The following is a 16,337-nucleotide window of genomic DNA, read 5'->3' on the forward strand; positions in this document are numbered from 1 at the left end:
AAGGTTTTTTGACTGTTCATTCTACTTGAAAACATCAAAATCTACTTGTTTAATATTGTTAAAAAGTAATCCAGTAATATTTACATTTAATAATTATGAGATTAAAAATTTGATAATAGAGGGACAGATTTAAAAAGTGTTTATATTTATATCTTTAAGTCATTGGTCTAAAATATTTAATTTTATGCTGTATTCCAGAATAGTTAATTTTTTTTTTTGCTTTAATTATATTATGTCTTATTTATTTTCCCAAAGTGTAAGGCAATATCTCTTTTTTTGATCAAAAGCAATATTTGGTATAGCAGGATTTTCATTTATCCTACTGTGTTCACAGTGAAATGAAGTGCTGAAACAACTATTTGGGGGAAAAACATATTAAGTAGTGTATTAAATATTCTGATCAAATTTCTATATGTCTTGGGAGAACCAATGTAAAATTAAAAATTACACTCTTGTTTATTTCTTTGACCAGACTAAATAGTGGTCAGTGTCGTTGGCAAAAGATGAAGTATCAGATGCTTCTGGCCTAGGGCTACCAGTTTCTATAACCAGATTTGTAGTCTCTTTCTCATTTTCAGATTATCTATGCTGAGAAAATCACTGAAATTGATAATTGGTTGAAGTTTTACCCAATTTTCATTTTGAAGTAATTCAAAGATTTCACAAACTTAAATGAATCCATCATCCTGAATAGACTTTGGGCAACTATGACTTGCAGATGCAGATTGAGATATTCAGTGAGATTTGGGACAAAGTTCCTGCTCTATGCTGCTTATAATTTAATTGAAGAGATAATAAATATGCAAAAGTAGCAATGCTGTGTAGTAAATTGATTTTAACTATGCCAGAAGTTAATGCCAATTTCCTGTTTGCTTTTCCCATTGTGAAACAACCTGAGAAGCCAATCTGAGATTTCCTTTTTTAGTTTCCATTAGGAATGTGATAAAATCTTGGTTTGGATCTTAATATAATTTTACTATGTGAATTTATTCAGTGTGTGATTACTTATGATTAAATATTAATTTTTTTCCAGTGTAAAAATGTGTTTTTTTGTTTATTTCCTCAAGCCTTAAATATTGGCCAGCCACTGAAACACACCACAACCAAAACTGATTAATTAAGCATAATTATTACAGAAATTAAATTTCTAAAACTCTCCAGGAAATCCATCTAAACCTTAATCATCCTCTACAGAAAAAAGTTTAGTACATATAGTTTATACTTATATTTATTAGTTAACAATAGATGAATATACACTAATAAATCACAGTATTTCAAAGGACTTCTCACCTTGTACTTGGGCCCCTGATACAAAAAAAGATAAAATAATTGTTTCATTAAGAGTAAGTGTGGAAATGGATTGATTATTAATGAATTCTATGACTGAGCAGAGTACTTATTTTGATATGCAAATTCTGGTTGGGAAGTGGTGCGGTTTGTTCATGCTGCCATTATGTAAAATACCAGAAATGGATTGGCTTTTATAAAGGGGATTTATTAGGTTAAAAATCACAGTTCTAAAGCTGTAGAAGAGTTCAAACTAAGGCATCAACAAGATGATAATTTCACTGAAGACTGGCCAATTGTGTCCGGAACATCTCTGTCAGCTGGGAAGGCACGTGGATGGTGTCTGCTGTTCCTTTGCTCCTGGGTTGCATTTCAAAATGGCTTTCTTCAAAATGTCTCTGGGCTTCTCTTAGCTTCTCAGGGGCAGACTCTGGGCTAGGATCTCCACACGTCTCCAAGCATCTGCCATCTCCAAAATGTCTTTCTCAGCTGCCCTAAGCTCCTTCTGTCTGTGAGCTCTCATAAGACTCGAATGATCTAATTTAGACCCATGCTGAATGGGTGGGGTAACATCTCCATGGAAATAATTCAATCATAGTTCCCACCCACAGCTGGGTGTGTCACATCTCCATGGAAACAATCAAAAATGTTCCACCCAACAAGATTGGGTTAAAAGATCTTGGCTTGTGGGGGACATAACATATTCAAACCAGCACAGGAGGGTATTAGTCCTGTTTTCAGTGTTGTCTGGTAATCTGATGAGTGAATAGCAGTATTTGATAAACCAAGGCATTGCATTTGACATAGCTTTTTTCTTCCTTCTTTGTCTCCAGCTGTAAGTACAAGATGTACCTGGAAAGGCTGCCAAACACCAGCATCATTATCCCATTTCATAATGAAGGTTGGACTTCACTTCTGCGGACCATACACAGTATAATAAACCGAACACCAGAGAGTCTGGTAGCAGAAATCATTCTAGTAGATGACTTCAGTGAAAGAGGTAAGGTCTAGTTCATAACATTTTATCTGATTCAGTTACTGCTCACATAATCATTTAGGGCTTAAAAGAAGGGCAGAAGACTATCACAACAGTTTCTTTCTGACTCCATCGTAAAGATGATTATGAAGTTTTGTCTATGCTGTGATTTCATGAAATGTTTGCAAAGTGCAAAAGGAACTGAATGACAAGTTACTGCTGTCACCTGAGGAAATATAGGGAATTTACATTACATTTCTGTTAAATTAGGCAGGTGTTGGCAACATGTTTCAAATTCTACTTTCAGCTTCAGGACATACACTGCAAAATTTTTTGTGAGTATATGTGAATTGTGAACTATTCAAGTAGAACTATAAAATCTGTTTCTGAAAAGTATCTATTATTTACCAGTATAATACAGTCCCCAGGCTGTGCTTATTTTACTTCATAAATATTATAAATGATAACACAAATATATATTTTTACTTGATGAATCAGGTTATTTCATTGTATCTGAACAATAAAAAAAATCTGGTGTAAACAGTGTATTAAAAACTGACATGTTTTACTGTTTTTAACCACTCATAAAAATACAATTTGATATATACTTCAGGGGAATAAAATTATAGAAAGTTTCCTGACAGTAGAACTTCATCAGTTACATTTGGTCTAAATATGGGAGTTGTCAATACTTCAAGGAAAGTGAATTCTGTATCTGTTGGCTGGCATTAGTGGAGAGGAGGAAACCTTTTCTATTGATACTCACTTATTTAGGGATACAATTTTCTACTTATATTTTATGGTATGAAAGAACTCTGCTTAACTCTACTACAGCATCACTGCAGAAAAGAGTGGCAGTAAAATAATTCCATACATACTATTTTTATGCTTCAAAAAGGAATACATCTTGAGATCAGAGGGGTTAATTGAAATTTGGAAACTCCATTGCAATGAAACATCATTTTCTTAACAGTATTCAAAAATTCTTTAAAAGTGAGCCTGATTAATGTGTTAATTTTGAGGTTCCTTTGACTGAACTCTAGTCTTCAGGGACTAATTTCAAATCCTGTTTCAGGGTTGCCTAATATTAATATGTGTTGGAGCTAATAAGACAAGAATGAAGTTGTTCAATACTAGCTCATTCAGATAATAAATTATTAACTTGATGACTTAGTTTTGATTTCAGTGGGGTTTTGCCTTGTGTTGCTTTTGTAGATACACATTTAGTGCTACCTAAAAAGAAGTACCCATACTTAAAACTGAACTTTTCAGAAATTTCAGAAAATAATTTTAATCACACATAAGTTTCCTTTTGAAACTAATTGAATCTACTTATTGCAAAGTAGTCTTAATTACTGAAAGCTAATATTAGACAATGTGTTAATAAAGTAAATATAAAGATTTACTTTAAAAAATAAAAAAGAAAGATTTGGCACTGTGGATCAACAAATAAATGGTCTTTTTGGTTTAACGGTACTAGGAGAAAAAAGGTATATGCATCTCTGGATAATATTACATAATTAGCTTTTTGATTGGTAAGGATTTATCACAGCAGACTTTTGACTTGGGGTAACTGTAGGAAATACTTGGTAGCAGAGAAATGTGTGTAGAAAATTTTTTGCTGAATATTTCTCAGAAAATTGACAGTCCAACTGACAGTCTTTAAAGAGGGAGAAAAATAGTGACACCTCCATTTATCTTTCCTTCAAGTCACTGTCATCTTTTGAACAATTACGACTTTGATGGACTATCCTTCTGCATGTAATGTTAGCCGGGAAGTGTGTCCCAAAAGACTGTCAATGCAATTAATGTTAGTGAAGCAGAACAACAACAAGAGTTATTTGGGATAGTAGTTGTGGTTTTCTTTTTACTTTCCCATTGGATATTTTAAAGGATAGTAATTTATTTTAATGCTTAGATAAAGATTTCAATTGGATTTTCTATCCTATGAACTATCAAATTGAAAGCATCATTTTATAGTCATTAATCTTTCAAAGGGCTTTAATTTTAATGTTGCTTATTATTTTTAACCTCTCAACATGTGCAAAAGTAAAGTTTGAGAAATAAATGATAAAAATACTTCTACAATCTTTTATAATACATGCTCACTAAAACACTATGCTGAATAGGAGAGACCATTTTGCAAATTGCTTTGGGTTATATATTCTATTTCATTCCATTCCATTCCACTCTATATTATATATTATGATAAATATTAATTGGTGTGTTTTAGGATTTAGGTGGATCTAAGGAATATCACTCCTGCTTTCTGAAAACATTGAGAATTAATGTCACGTACAGAGGCCAGAATTCCAACACCACAATTAACTGTATAATCTTGGGTAACTATACTTTAAAGAATGTCTCACATTTCTTATCAAAATGGGGATTATGGTAGTGACCCCTTGTAGAGTCGTGGATAGTTCAGTTGATTGTGCCCTGCATTGTCCTGGAGATTCATTGCTCTCAACTATTGATTTGTAACCCTTCCCCACCCCACCCACAAATACTTCCTACTACTATGATTATAAGTATCCATACTCTTTTGAGGAAATCCTTACAATATAATCAAATCTAATCCACAAGAATGTCTGTCTCTCTGTTTGTCTGTCTGTCTATCTATCTATCTATCTATCTATCATTAATCTATTTCAAGAAAAAACAGAAGTCAGAAAGCAAGTGAAGACTAAGCAGGGTCATTCACAGCTTATTGGAAAAATTAGGATGACTTTATATTAAATATAAATCTCTGAGATGACCATTAAGAAAGCAATTTACTATAGATATTGAAGTAAAATAAAATTCTAAGAGTTTAATTAATCATGCAGAGAATAAATACATTATGTCACCTACTCCTGAATTATATCAATGGTCTTATAAGAGTGTTTATCAGAATGTTTTTCCAGATTATTTCCTCTATTATAAGAGAAGGCAGACATCCCAAGGCATCTTTTTTTCAGATGTACCTGTACCCGCATGGCCTCTAAGACAGAGAAACTTCTGCTCTTTTTATTCTTATGTACCTTATATATTTTATTTTTATATATAGTTGTATTGCTAAAAGTTATAATTAACCTATTGTTTTTCTAGGACAATCCCAGAAATAATAAGCCTGTAATGTGTAAAGTACTTTTCATCAACTCTTTAAAAATCAGATTGAGTAGGATAGATGAATTTTAAAGTATGGAAGATATAGGGAGTCTGTTTGCTTCCTTTTTGAAACTATTTCTGAAGTGTTAAACTGAATATTTATGCTCAGAAATACATCTTAATCCTGATTCTGTTTGGTGTGCATGTTAACACCTTTGAAATTTGTACTATAACTATTCTGGATATTCTGCAATGGCATTTGGCCAAAGATAATAAAATTTTGATAACACTTAATCAGCTATTACTGCCTGATATTTTATGTCCTCCAGGTTGAGAGTATAGCTACACATGTCAAAAATACAAAGCTAATGTTTTAGTTTTGCTAATAGCAGAAGCATAATATCACTTGGAATTCATATTTCCAACAAATGTAAGCATTGTGGTAGTTGGCAAAATATGTGATACTGAATATCAAAGCAATAGAGAAGGACAAATACCAAATTATCTTACAATTATAAAATTCCAAATAATTGCAAAGTGATTTTTAAAATCTGCTTGAAAAGAATAGACCGGGTTATCAAAAATACTTAAAATAGAGCAACAAAAAATGAATGTACCATTTATTTGCTTTCTAAAGCAAATTCTGTAAACAGAATATTATTTTAGCCTCAGAACATAAGCCTGTCTTCCAATAAAATCACAAAAGTACAGGCCTGCAGTTACGTTTGCAACAACCATAGTATTTTACCAAAGTTAGTAGATGTGACTACTTTTTTTTCCAGTAAGCTCTCAGAAATACGTTTAACAACTTAACTTGAGGCCTATAACAAGGCATCATGATGACTTTAAAGCAGGACTAATTCTGGGCTTATCTCCAAATTCCAGGCAATCTTAACGGCATCCACATGGAAAATGCTGAAATGTGTGAAATAAGCTAGGGGCTTCACCTCAGAGATAAGGTATATTTGAACCTGACGACTCTCTAAACTTTTTATGTGTACATGAATGCAAGTTCAAATTGATGATAGTCATAGGAGAGTTACTCACATACTTGCAGGTGCTACTGCACACAGGATCACGTGTGCACATCCATACTTGCACTCACTCTTGTTCTATTTGTTTCAAACATTTGAGTACCTGAGTTTCACAAAGATCCACCACACACCATGCACTACTTAAAAGAGAAAATGCAGAGATATAAAGCTATCCTTCTAACCAGCAAAACTAGCAAGGTTAAAGGAGTCCAGCTTATTTTCCTTCACATTTTGAAAGATTGTCAAAATAGTAAAGACCCTTGCTACTTACTGTGGCCCAGAACACGGAGCCTCATCATCACTAAGCTTGTTAGAGATGCAGAATCTCAGGCCCCGTGCAGATGAAACTCATCTTCATCTCCACAAGATCTGCAGGAATTTTCATACAAAGTAAAGTTTGAGACTCACTGGCATAGAAAGTTGTTAATATAAAATTGGAGTTCTTTGTATAAACTTATTTATTTATGAAGTAGTCATGGCTTCAAAATTGGGGTTGAAGCTTCAATATATAGGATGGATGCATAAATTCAAAATTATTTCCTATTTCTTACACATATTGTTATGAACTAATTTTTGCTATTTGTTTTTATTTTCTTAGGGTGAAATTTAGCTTGTATTTATGAGTCTGGAAAGAACAGATTGGATAGAAATTCTATAGCCTTACCTCTATATTAGTTCATGTAAGACTCTTTAATACATATCTTAGAAAGATTTTAGCATTTTCACAAATTTGTAGACATTTGCTCTGCCTTCTTATGGCATGTTAAGTTTAATTTTGTTACCTCCTCCCTAGCCAATTTTGTGTTATCATACGAATGCCTTCCAACATTTTGTAAGTCTGTTTTGCTTTGGATGCATTCAGTAGTTTTCATGCCAAGTTCAAAGAAAGAGAAAATACACACACACACACATATATAGGTCAATAGCAAAATGATTTCTATAAAAATCCATATTACCATAAAAATCTTATTCTCTTTACATGGTTGGAAGTCTTTATGAATTTTTAAAATAGAAGGAATATTTTTAAATGATTCCATGAATGATAATGATGAGTCTTGAATTTTTGTTTCTATTTCACTTGAATAGTCTCTAAATATATATTAAGAAAAGTTTACATAAGTAGACAAACTACTTACCACAAGTTATATAACTATTCAAAGTTGGAAGATATCAATATAAAAAAATTATAAAATAGATGAAGAATGATGGTGCATTTCTATTTTATATTATAAAATTCTAAGACTAAAGTGCATATAAAAAGTCTTATATGGCAGTCAACAAAAATGTTTTAGTGCTGGTAGTCTGTCAGATACTCCAGTAGACTGAGACAAGCAATTTTATAACTCACAAATATTGAGAGCTAGACATTCTAAATAAATCTTGAATTGCTTAGATTTAATATAAATATTTTAATTGTGAGGATAATTATATTTTAAAATCAAAATATAATCTGAAATAAAATGCAGAAATTAAGCAAATGTTATAAAATACAACTATGTCCTTCAGTTTAGAAATTCAGATCATCCGCTAAAGAACTTAAAGAAAACCATTCTGATTTCTGATGACAAAATTGTATATCATGTTATTTTAGTAGTGAAATGTATAGATAGTTTTAATAGAACAATTCTGTTTACCAATTAATTTACAGAACTAACTGTAGTTGAAATGGAATCTGGGACACTGAGTGGCACTGTTTTATATGGTCATAAATATGAATGTAAAACAGTAATGCACACTTAAAGTCAGAGGAAAATGAGCTTACAGCAACAAGAGTAAAAGTTTGGGAAGTTACAGGATATAAAATCATCTCATACAAAAGTCTTTTTACATTCATCACTGGCAGCATCTGCTTTGTGGAAATCTGTCTTAGAATACAAAGCATTTGAGGTTTCTCTCACTCTTACTTTTAAATTAAAAATCCTATCTCACATGATAACAAATGTTTTCATTAACAAAAGGATTTTTTCTGACAAAAATATGTCTGACAAAAAAGAATGATATGTCCTTGTTGAGTCCTACCTTTGATTTCATGCTTAGAGTAGCATTTTTTTTTTTTGCCTCATTTTTCTTCTTATCAAGTAAATGTGAATAATGTCTCAAGTGTTCAGGAACTTTACTGAAAATTACACACATTTACAATATTCATGCTTACTGGTAGATTGTTTTCTTTATTCTAGTAGAAACTTATTTGAAACAGGGCTCATTTTGCAGATTAGGACACAGGGTCTTGAAATCATATAAGATATGTGTTATTCTTAATGAATTGTTCGATGAATTAGTCTTTATAACATTGACAGTGGTAATCAGGACACTACAGAAGGTTCTTATAGGGAAATAATAGTCTATATTCTAAAGAAAATAATAACATTATTTTAGGTTTATATTTCATCTACAAAGATACATTTGTTGAAACTGCCATGCAAACAGACATGTTTTATATATTCAGTTTTAACGAAAACTGTTTAAAAGATGCTCCAATGTAGATTTTTGTGAATATGTAGCCATCAGACTGGCATACATCTAAAGTAATTTTGTACATGACAATAAGCACACTATTACCATTTGGAAAATGTAATGTTAAAGAACAAAGAAATACAACCTAGGTCTCATGTTGAGCCTATATTGGACTGTATGTTAGATATCACATAAAACAGAGCAAAGTTCACAATTAAATGTTGTTATTATTGCTCTTTTCTTTCATCATCTTTAAAAATGATTTGTATGTTTCAATGAATGAAATAAATAAATTATAACATTCCATAACTCTATTGTGTGATGTCTTTAAAAATACCCATATGAAAAAGTTCTCTGAATTAGTCCATTTGGGGAATATAAATATTTGTATTTGCTCTATGAGTAACTTTTAAGTTGGTTTTTTGGGGGGAAATATTTTAATTTTGATGAGATGTTAAATCTCATTTAATTGTCATTTCTTTATCATTTTTCTCTTTTGCAGTTTTGTTCTCATATTAAATAGAGTTTTCAGCATATGAAATTCCTATTTTTGTAGGATATTAATGGCTGATAATTGGCAATTTTATATGCTTTAATCTTAGTAACCTTATATCTAGGTTGGAAATTTATTCAGGATTCATGTTTTAAACCAGTACTTTTAAAGGTAGAGAATGGCTATTCCCATCATCAGGTGGTGGATAAGCCCATCTAGCTTTCCAGTTACTTCCTCTGGAGGAAAACTCCACAGGATTGAATTAATATGGGTTTGGCATGGAAAGAGCAAAACTGTTACAGCTCACCAATGTCACAAAGGCATGTCTTCCTAAAGAAAAATAAATTGTGGAATTCATTTTATGCCAGATTAAATTTCATTTATTTTCCTTGCAGACAGCTGTTTTGAGTAGGATGTCACTATTGTGAAACCATGTTATGGATGCTGGGCTTCAGATCTTAGGCAAGCGTAACTTTCTCTGATGAAATAAAAGGTTTTGTTTTATGATTATTCTCCTTCTCAGTAAACCTCAACTGGTGAGCTTTAATAACACAGTGCTCAGTATTTCAAGTATATCTTTTTGATGTCTAAATATCCATCTATTCTTAATTTAAAAGAAAATTATGCATCAACGCAATGCTGGAAGACTCAAAAATGTTTCCTACTTTATCCCAAATTATAACACTTGCAGAATTATCAGTCTCTCAGCAAAGTGTTTGATAAAATGGTAAGTTTTAAACATCAAATCCATCTGTTTACAAAATGTGTTTTAATAAAATCCTCCTAATAAGAATTAAATGTTTTATGTCAACTGAGAAACAACTCCATGTTACAATGATAGGATTTATGAAATAAAAGAATTTGTAGGTGACATGGTACTATTATAACATTTTCTAGATGAATAAACTGAGACATTGTGAGATGAAGTCCCAGGTTACACATTAGCTCAATTTTATATGGTTAAGTAAATTGTTAGCTTAAATTTCAATGAACAGTTTTTATGCTTAGGTCTGCAAGGCTTCTCTTTTCTGTAGTTTTCTCAGATATTTAATTCTGAGAAACTAGAACCATCTGGTAGCTATCTTTAATTTAATAAAACTGTACTACAATTATATAGACTCTTTAGATAATTGAATCTAATTTATTACTCATTTCTGTCCTAGGATAGGGACCATAATAGAAACCATCATTTCACTATGTGTACACACAAGTCTTGGAAAGGAGGATTCATTAGAATAATAATGATTTTACACCCAAATGCCAGTAACCATAATGGTCTTATAACACTGCAGGGGGGCAATCACAACCTTGCTCTATAAGAAAACACTGTTTCTAGTATTCTGAGTGGCTCTGAAAGTAATAAAGTGGGTCATAAAACAGAGTTAAATATGTTTCATGTAACTTTACAGGCTGATGCAAAGTAGAATTTATTGAGGTAAATGAATCAATTTTAGTCTGGTCCCTTGTCAGATGGGGCAAAATGTCTCAGAAAATGAGGGCCATTTGGGACCGAGTGAGCCAGGGCAGGGAGAGCAGGGAGTCCCTCGGTAAAGGCCAAGCATTAGATTAGATACTAACGAGATACATATCCTTTGTTTTTCCTTTTTTTTCTACCTCATTTCCTAAAAGCCAGATGGGGAACTCTGTATGGAATTTATATTTTTAAGCTGCTTGATAGACCAGTGGCTTTCTCAGAACACAGCTCTAGAATGAACTGCTGAATGGTAGCAACCAAGACTAGTGGGACAATGACAAAAGAAATCTTGATCTTAGTTCTTGAATGAAATCTAGCTGTGTAACTTACACTTTTAACTTTTACACACCACATTACCGGAGGAGAGTAAAGCTACCTCCAACTTAACAGAGACACATTTTGGATTTCAAGTATATTTAGGCAATTGATTTGTTTTCCCCCACATTATTTACATTTTTTTCCTCTAGTTTTACCAAGTCGAAACACTATTGTTTAGGAAATCAATGAAAGTATCTATGAAAACAAAGGATGTTTTGTTTATTTATGTATTTAGCAATATTGAGTATTGTAAAATTATAGACTTATAAGTCAGAAAGGAATGTAGCAAGTTAACAAATTAGATGTCAGACATGGTCTGCGATTCAAGTCCCACTTTTGCCACTTATAGGTCTTAGGGCCTTGGAGGAAATGGGGAATGATGCTAGATTACAGGAAAAAAAAAAAACAATAAAAGAATTTCATTGTTTTTTTTAACTTTCAAGGAAAATTATCTTTAAACTGGAAAGACTATGAAAAATGTCATCCAATATAGAGAGGAAACAGCAGGGCAATACATGACTGCTTCAAATAAATTCATATTGAAGGTCTAAATCATTGCAACATGCTTACAGAAATTGCAAAATTTACCTTTTAACCATGACTATCCTTCATGAGATGGCGATGAAGGAAATAACTGTCCAAGACTGGAGTCAGATAAACAATGTCTATATATTAAAATAAGGCATATTTCAGATTCCAAAGTTCAGTGTTCTTATTTTTGATCTTTTGAAAAATTCTAAAATAAATGCACTGAGATTTGTTAAATAATAAGAGAAACATTAAATACTATGAGTCATTACATTTTCATTTTTAGTCAAACATTTCCCCAGCTGGAGAGGTGACTGCCAACTCAAAAACACTCAGAACTGATGACTTCCTCCCTTAGCAGGGGTGGCAGTAAGATAATACTCAGTGGCCCCAACATATCAAACTTCCCTATGGATCCCAGATATGGGGCATGTGGCTTGCTCAGGCCACTCCTGTAAAGACCAGGCCTTACCTCAGACTGTGTGGCACTAAGCAGCCTGTGTGCACATCTACTGACTAAGCTACTCTCTTCTATGAGAGTGAGGCATTCACAGGCAGAGGTATCTCCGCTGGAACAGAACCCAGGCTGAGTTAAAAAATGCCCTAGCATGACTTTCCATGAGATGGTATGCTACTGGGAGTCCCTGAACATCAACACATTAACGTCTTGTTTTTGCTAACTTTGTTCTCATGTGATTTCCCTAACAGTAAAGACCAAAAAAAAAAAAAAAAAAAAAAAAAAAGGCAACTTTCTTAACCCATAGCCAAACAACATGAGAGTCCTGATGACTTCCCTAAGATCACAAGTACATGGTCATCTTATAAAACCACATGTATCTATCATTGAAAATGACTTATTAATTGAAAGGAAGTTATACTGATCTACATAGGGTCAAGGATATATAATCCCCAAGACTCACTTCTACATCTAAATATCTGCAACTGCTAAGTAGCAGGTGATGAGTCTAAACAGATATACTAGAGGCAGTATGTTCATTAATGCTATAGGCATTTTTATGTGTATAGTTTCTTCTTATGAGAATGCTTTCCACAGGCAGTCTATAGTACCAATAAATAAGGTCCAACCAATGATGATACCTTGATTTTAGCTATAATGTCTGTTTGCCAGGCTGCTATGAAATACCACACAATAGGTTGACTTAACAATGGGAATTTATTGGCTCACAGTTTCAGAGGGTAGAAGGTTTGCTTCCTCCCAGGGTCAGTAACATTCTGGACCAGCCAGCAATCCTTGGGTTGCCCATCATGACCATATCCTCTCATTTTTCTTCCAAATTCTTTTGATGTCTGGCTTCCAGCTCCTCCCCATGGTTTTCTCTATTTCTTCCTGTTTCTTTCTTTTTATAAGGCCTTCAGTCATCCAGATTAAGAGCCTACCTCATTCAGGAATGTGGATTAAGATTAAGAAACTAAAAATTGGGGTACATAATTTAATCTACCACACATATTGTATCTAGGAAACTACATTTTCATCTACAGTGTCATGATAGATTTAAAAAATATCCTGTATTTCTGTATATTAAGTCAAAAATTTTAAGGGAGACCCCACAGATTTCTAGGTAGGGATCAGTATCATTCCTAAATGAACAACATTATTGCTGATTCATAGTAAGACCATACTTATAAATGATTAGGGAATTTATGGCTGATTCCTAAAAATGAACTGCCAAGCACAGGGAATCATAGAGTACACCCCACTCAGGACCAGAAACTAAAGAGACTAAAGAGATAAAGACTATTGGAGCTGAATGAATAACCTACTTTTGAATTATCTATTGTTGTGCTGTTCTAGTTAGAAATTGTAAGGTATTATGAGGTAGAATTTGAAAGAGAATAAATAGCAATGGATACTTTCGATTAAAATCCAGCTCCATAATATCAGGCTACAATTTGAAGAAAGCAAGTCTAATACATGAAACAACACAGCTCAAGTCCAGGCATTGAAGACTGGAATTGCTTGCAACCAAGACACAATCACTTTCAAGACCTGCGTAGAAGTTTGAATTCAGTTTCTTCAGCATGTTTCCAAATTTGTTTCCTCCTTCTCTGCCCATTATTGAAATTGGTAAAAGAAACAAAACATAGTCCCTTGGTTTAGTGTATTAAAACCTGATGATTAAGTAGAGTGTACAAAAGAATACAGCAAATGAATGCATGATACCAAACACATGTTTTAAGTTTTAGAAATGTTGGCCACTTAATCTCTCTCTGTACAATTTGTTTCTATCTACTTCAGAATTCAAAAGGTAATTTATTTTTCTAATTTTAGGAAAAACTTTTTTAGTTTATTCAGCAAAATAGTTAACTTTATATGGTAACTTTGAAACACTTGCTGTATGTCAAGAGTGTTTCTGATGATTTAGTAAGGGAAAGATCCTTTTCTAGTGAGAAAAATTACAAGTTACTTCTGGTAACAGCTGCAATGAATAATCTTTTCAAATATTTTAATGCACTTTCCATTGTGTGATCAGGGAAGATGTACAGGGAGTGGAGGTAAAATGTGCCAGGTGAAAAATTGCTACACTACCTCACATTAATGCTAGGCTTCATACCTGCTACAGATTCAGAAAACACCTGTCAATTGTAGTTCTGTGCTTGGTTTAAAAATTAAACTCAGGATAAGCTTTGCCAGAGTACTGCATGTTCTGTTTTCAATGTCTTCATATGTTAATTATTTCACTGTATCATCAGTGGGGCAGAAGGGGAAGAAAATGAGGCAGAGTTTTGGGGAAGGGAACTCTTGGGTGATGGTTCTACTCTAAGCAACTAGACATATCAACAAATTACTTCACATTTATTTCTTTATCTGCAAATAAGTCATGGTGATGAAAAAGATAATTTGAGCATTAACCTAAGTTTGACTGTCCACTTCAACTTTACTAGCTGTTTGACCATGAAAAAGATATTTATCTTACTTATCATATCCATTGGGAAATTGAATTTCTACATGTAAAGAAATTAGTATTAGCTCAATATATTTGGGCCATTATTGTTCTTGCTACAAAAGGATGCAATTGAACTAGATGATCTCCAATACTATTTCCAACAGTTTTGAGTACAAAATTCACATCCATGCTAAGGTAGAGGGAATTATGGACCCCCCCAAAACACATTTGTAATCTGCATTCCTGTAGCCATGAGTCCGTATTAAATAGGAACCCTTAAAGATGTTATTTTTGAATTGTGGCCCAGCTGAATTAGGTTGAGTCAAAATCTAGATTACTGGAAGCCTTTACAGACAGAAGAAATTGGAACAGAGAGAAAAAACCACAGGGAGGAGCTGGAAGCTGGAAGTCAACAGAACCTGGGAGAGAAAGGAGATAACATTCCCACATGATAGAAAAGCTAAGGAATCCAAGGCTTGCTGGCCAGCCAGAAGGCTACTGACCTCAGAAGAAAGCATGTTTTCTAGCCTTTCTGCTTTAAACTTTGCTTTGACTTCTGGTGGTCTAAACAAATCTCCATCATTAACTAGGTCAAACAAATTCTATCTTTCCTGAAGAGGTCCTCGATTAGATCACTAACTCACCTTTACCCTATAGTATATTTTGCATTTTTTTTTTTTTTTTGCCACAGCAACACCAAGGTTTCATCTCTTAGGGGAGTTTATTTTTTCAGTTATTTTAATTAATAAAAGAGGTTGAAGGATTCCACAAAATAGAAAATTTTGCCACTGTAATATTGATATATGTCAGAAATAATGGAACTTAGAGGAACCAACTATATATAAGTCTTTCCAACAAGTAGTTCCAAATGTTAAGAGCTCATAACTTGTTAGGTTATTCCCATTCAAATGTTTTGTAAGTAATTTAAGGTATGGTATTAATTATTTTAAATGTAATATATATGATATTTTGAATAAAATTCCAAGAAAACTCATCTAGGTTCAATACCATAAAAGTCTTTACAATAAATGCAACATATTCTATTTAGTTTAATTGAAAATCTCTTTGATATCTAGGAATTTTGAATTTCAAAGCATGAATCCATTAATGTCTGAAAAAGATACTGTTTCTTCCTTAACCACTCAATCTCTGTGGTGATATTATTATGAGATGGGAAGAATAGTTCTCAAAAATATTTGACCCAGTGTTATACAAAAAAGATTCAGAGCTTTAAATAAAAAGTGTGCACAGGAATATGTTTCTTATCTGATTTTTCTTAATCAAAATAGGACTAAAAAGAGTAATCATTCAATACAGTAAAATGTCCAACTAATGAGTAAAGTCAACTAATGAGTAAAGTAGGAAAAGTTTGAACATATATAGAAGAAAAGAGAACATAGAGAATGTCTTATTTCAAAATAATTTTTAATTCAAATTAAAATTTATGTTTTGCCTGTCTCCACCCATTAGACTATAAGCTTCACGAAGGTAGGCATAGTTGTCTTCTTTTTGCAGACTATAACCCCAATGCCTAGAATATAAATAGTAGATGCTTAATTAATATTTGTTAAATAGATCAGTGAAACATAAATAAAGAAAAAGTTTCCTTTCATTCCTGAAATCTGAGACCACTACTCTTCTTGCATTCACAGTTGCAAAGTACTTGAACTTCAATCCTTGTCTTGCTCTTCTTCAAATTCCTTCCAATATATGAACTTGAGAGTTCATCTCCAGAGCTAATGTAGGAAATCTGAAAAAAAAAAAAATCATAATTATA

At 32.7% G+C, this 16,337-nt stretch overlaps 1 protein-coding gene across 1 annotated transcript in view; it reads left to right on the forward strand.

Moving 5' to 3' along the window:
• GALNTL6 (polypeptide N-acetylgalactosaminyltransferase like 6) overlaps positions 1–16,337 on the forward strand; it is a 1,267,846-nt gene that overhangs the window by 542,392 nt on the left and 709,117 nt on the right. The window contains exon 6 of the mRNA XM_037831017.1: positions 2,121–2,287. Coding sequence (XP_037686945.1) covers positions 2,121–2,287 — 167 coding nt within the window. The remainder of the gene's footprint in view (positions 1–2,120; positions 2,288–16,337) is intronic.

Source organism: Choloepus didactylus, chromosome 3 (genome assembly GCF_015220235.1).
Source record: "Choloepus didactylus isolate mChoDid1 chromosome 3, mChoDid1.pri, whole genome shotgun sequence".
Taxonomy (NCBI): Eukaryota; Metazoa; Chordata; class Mammalia; order Pilosa; family Megalonychidae; genus Choloepus; species Choloepus didactylus.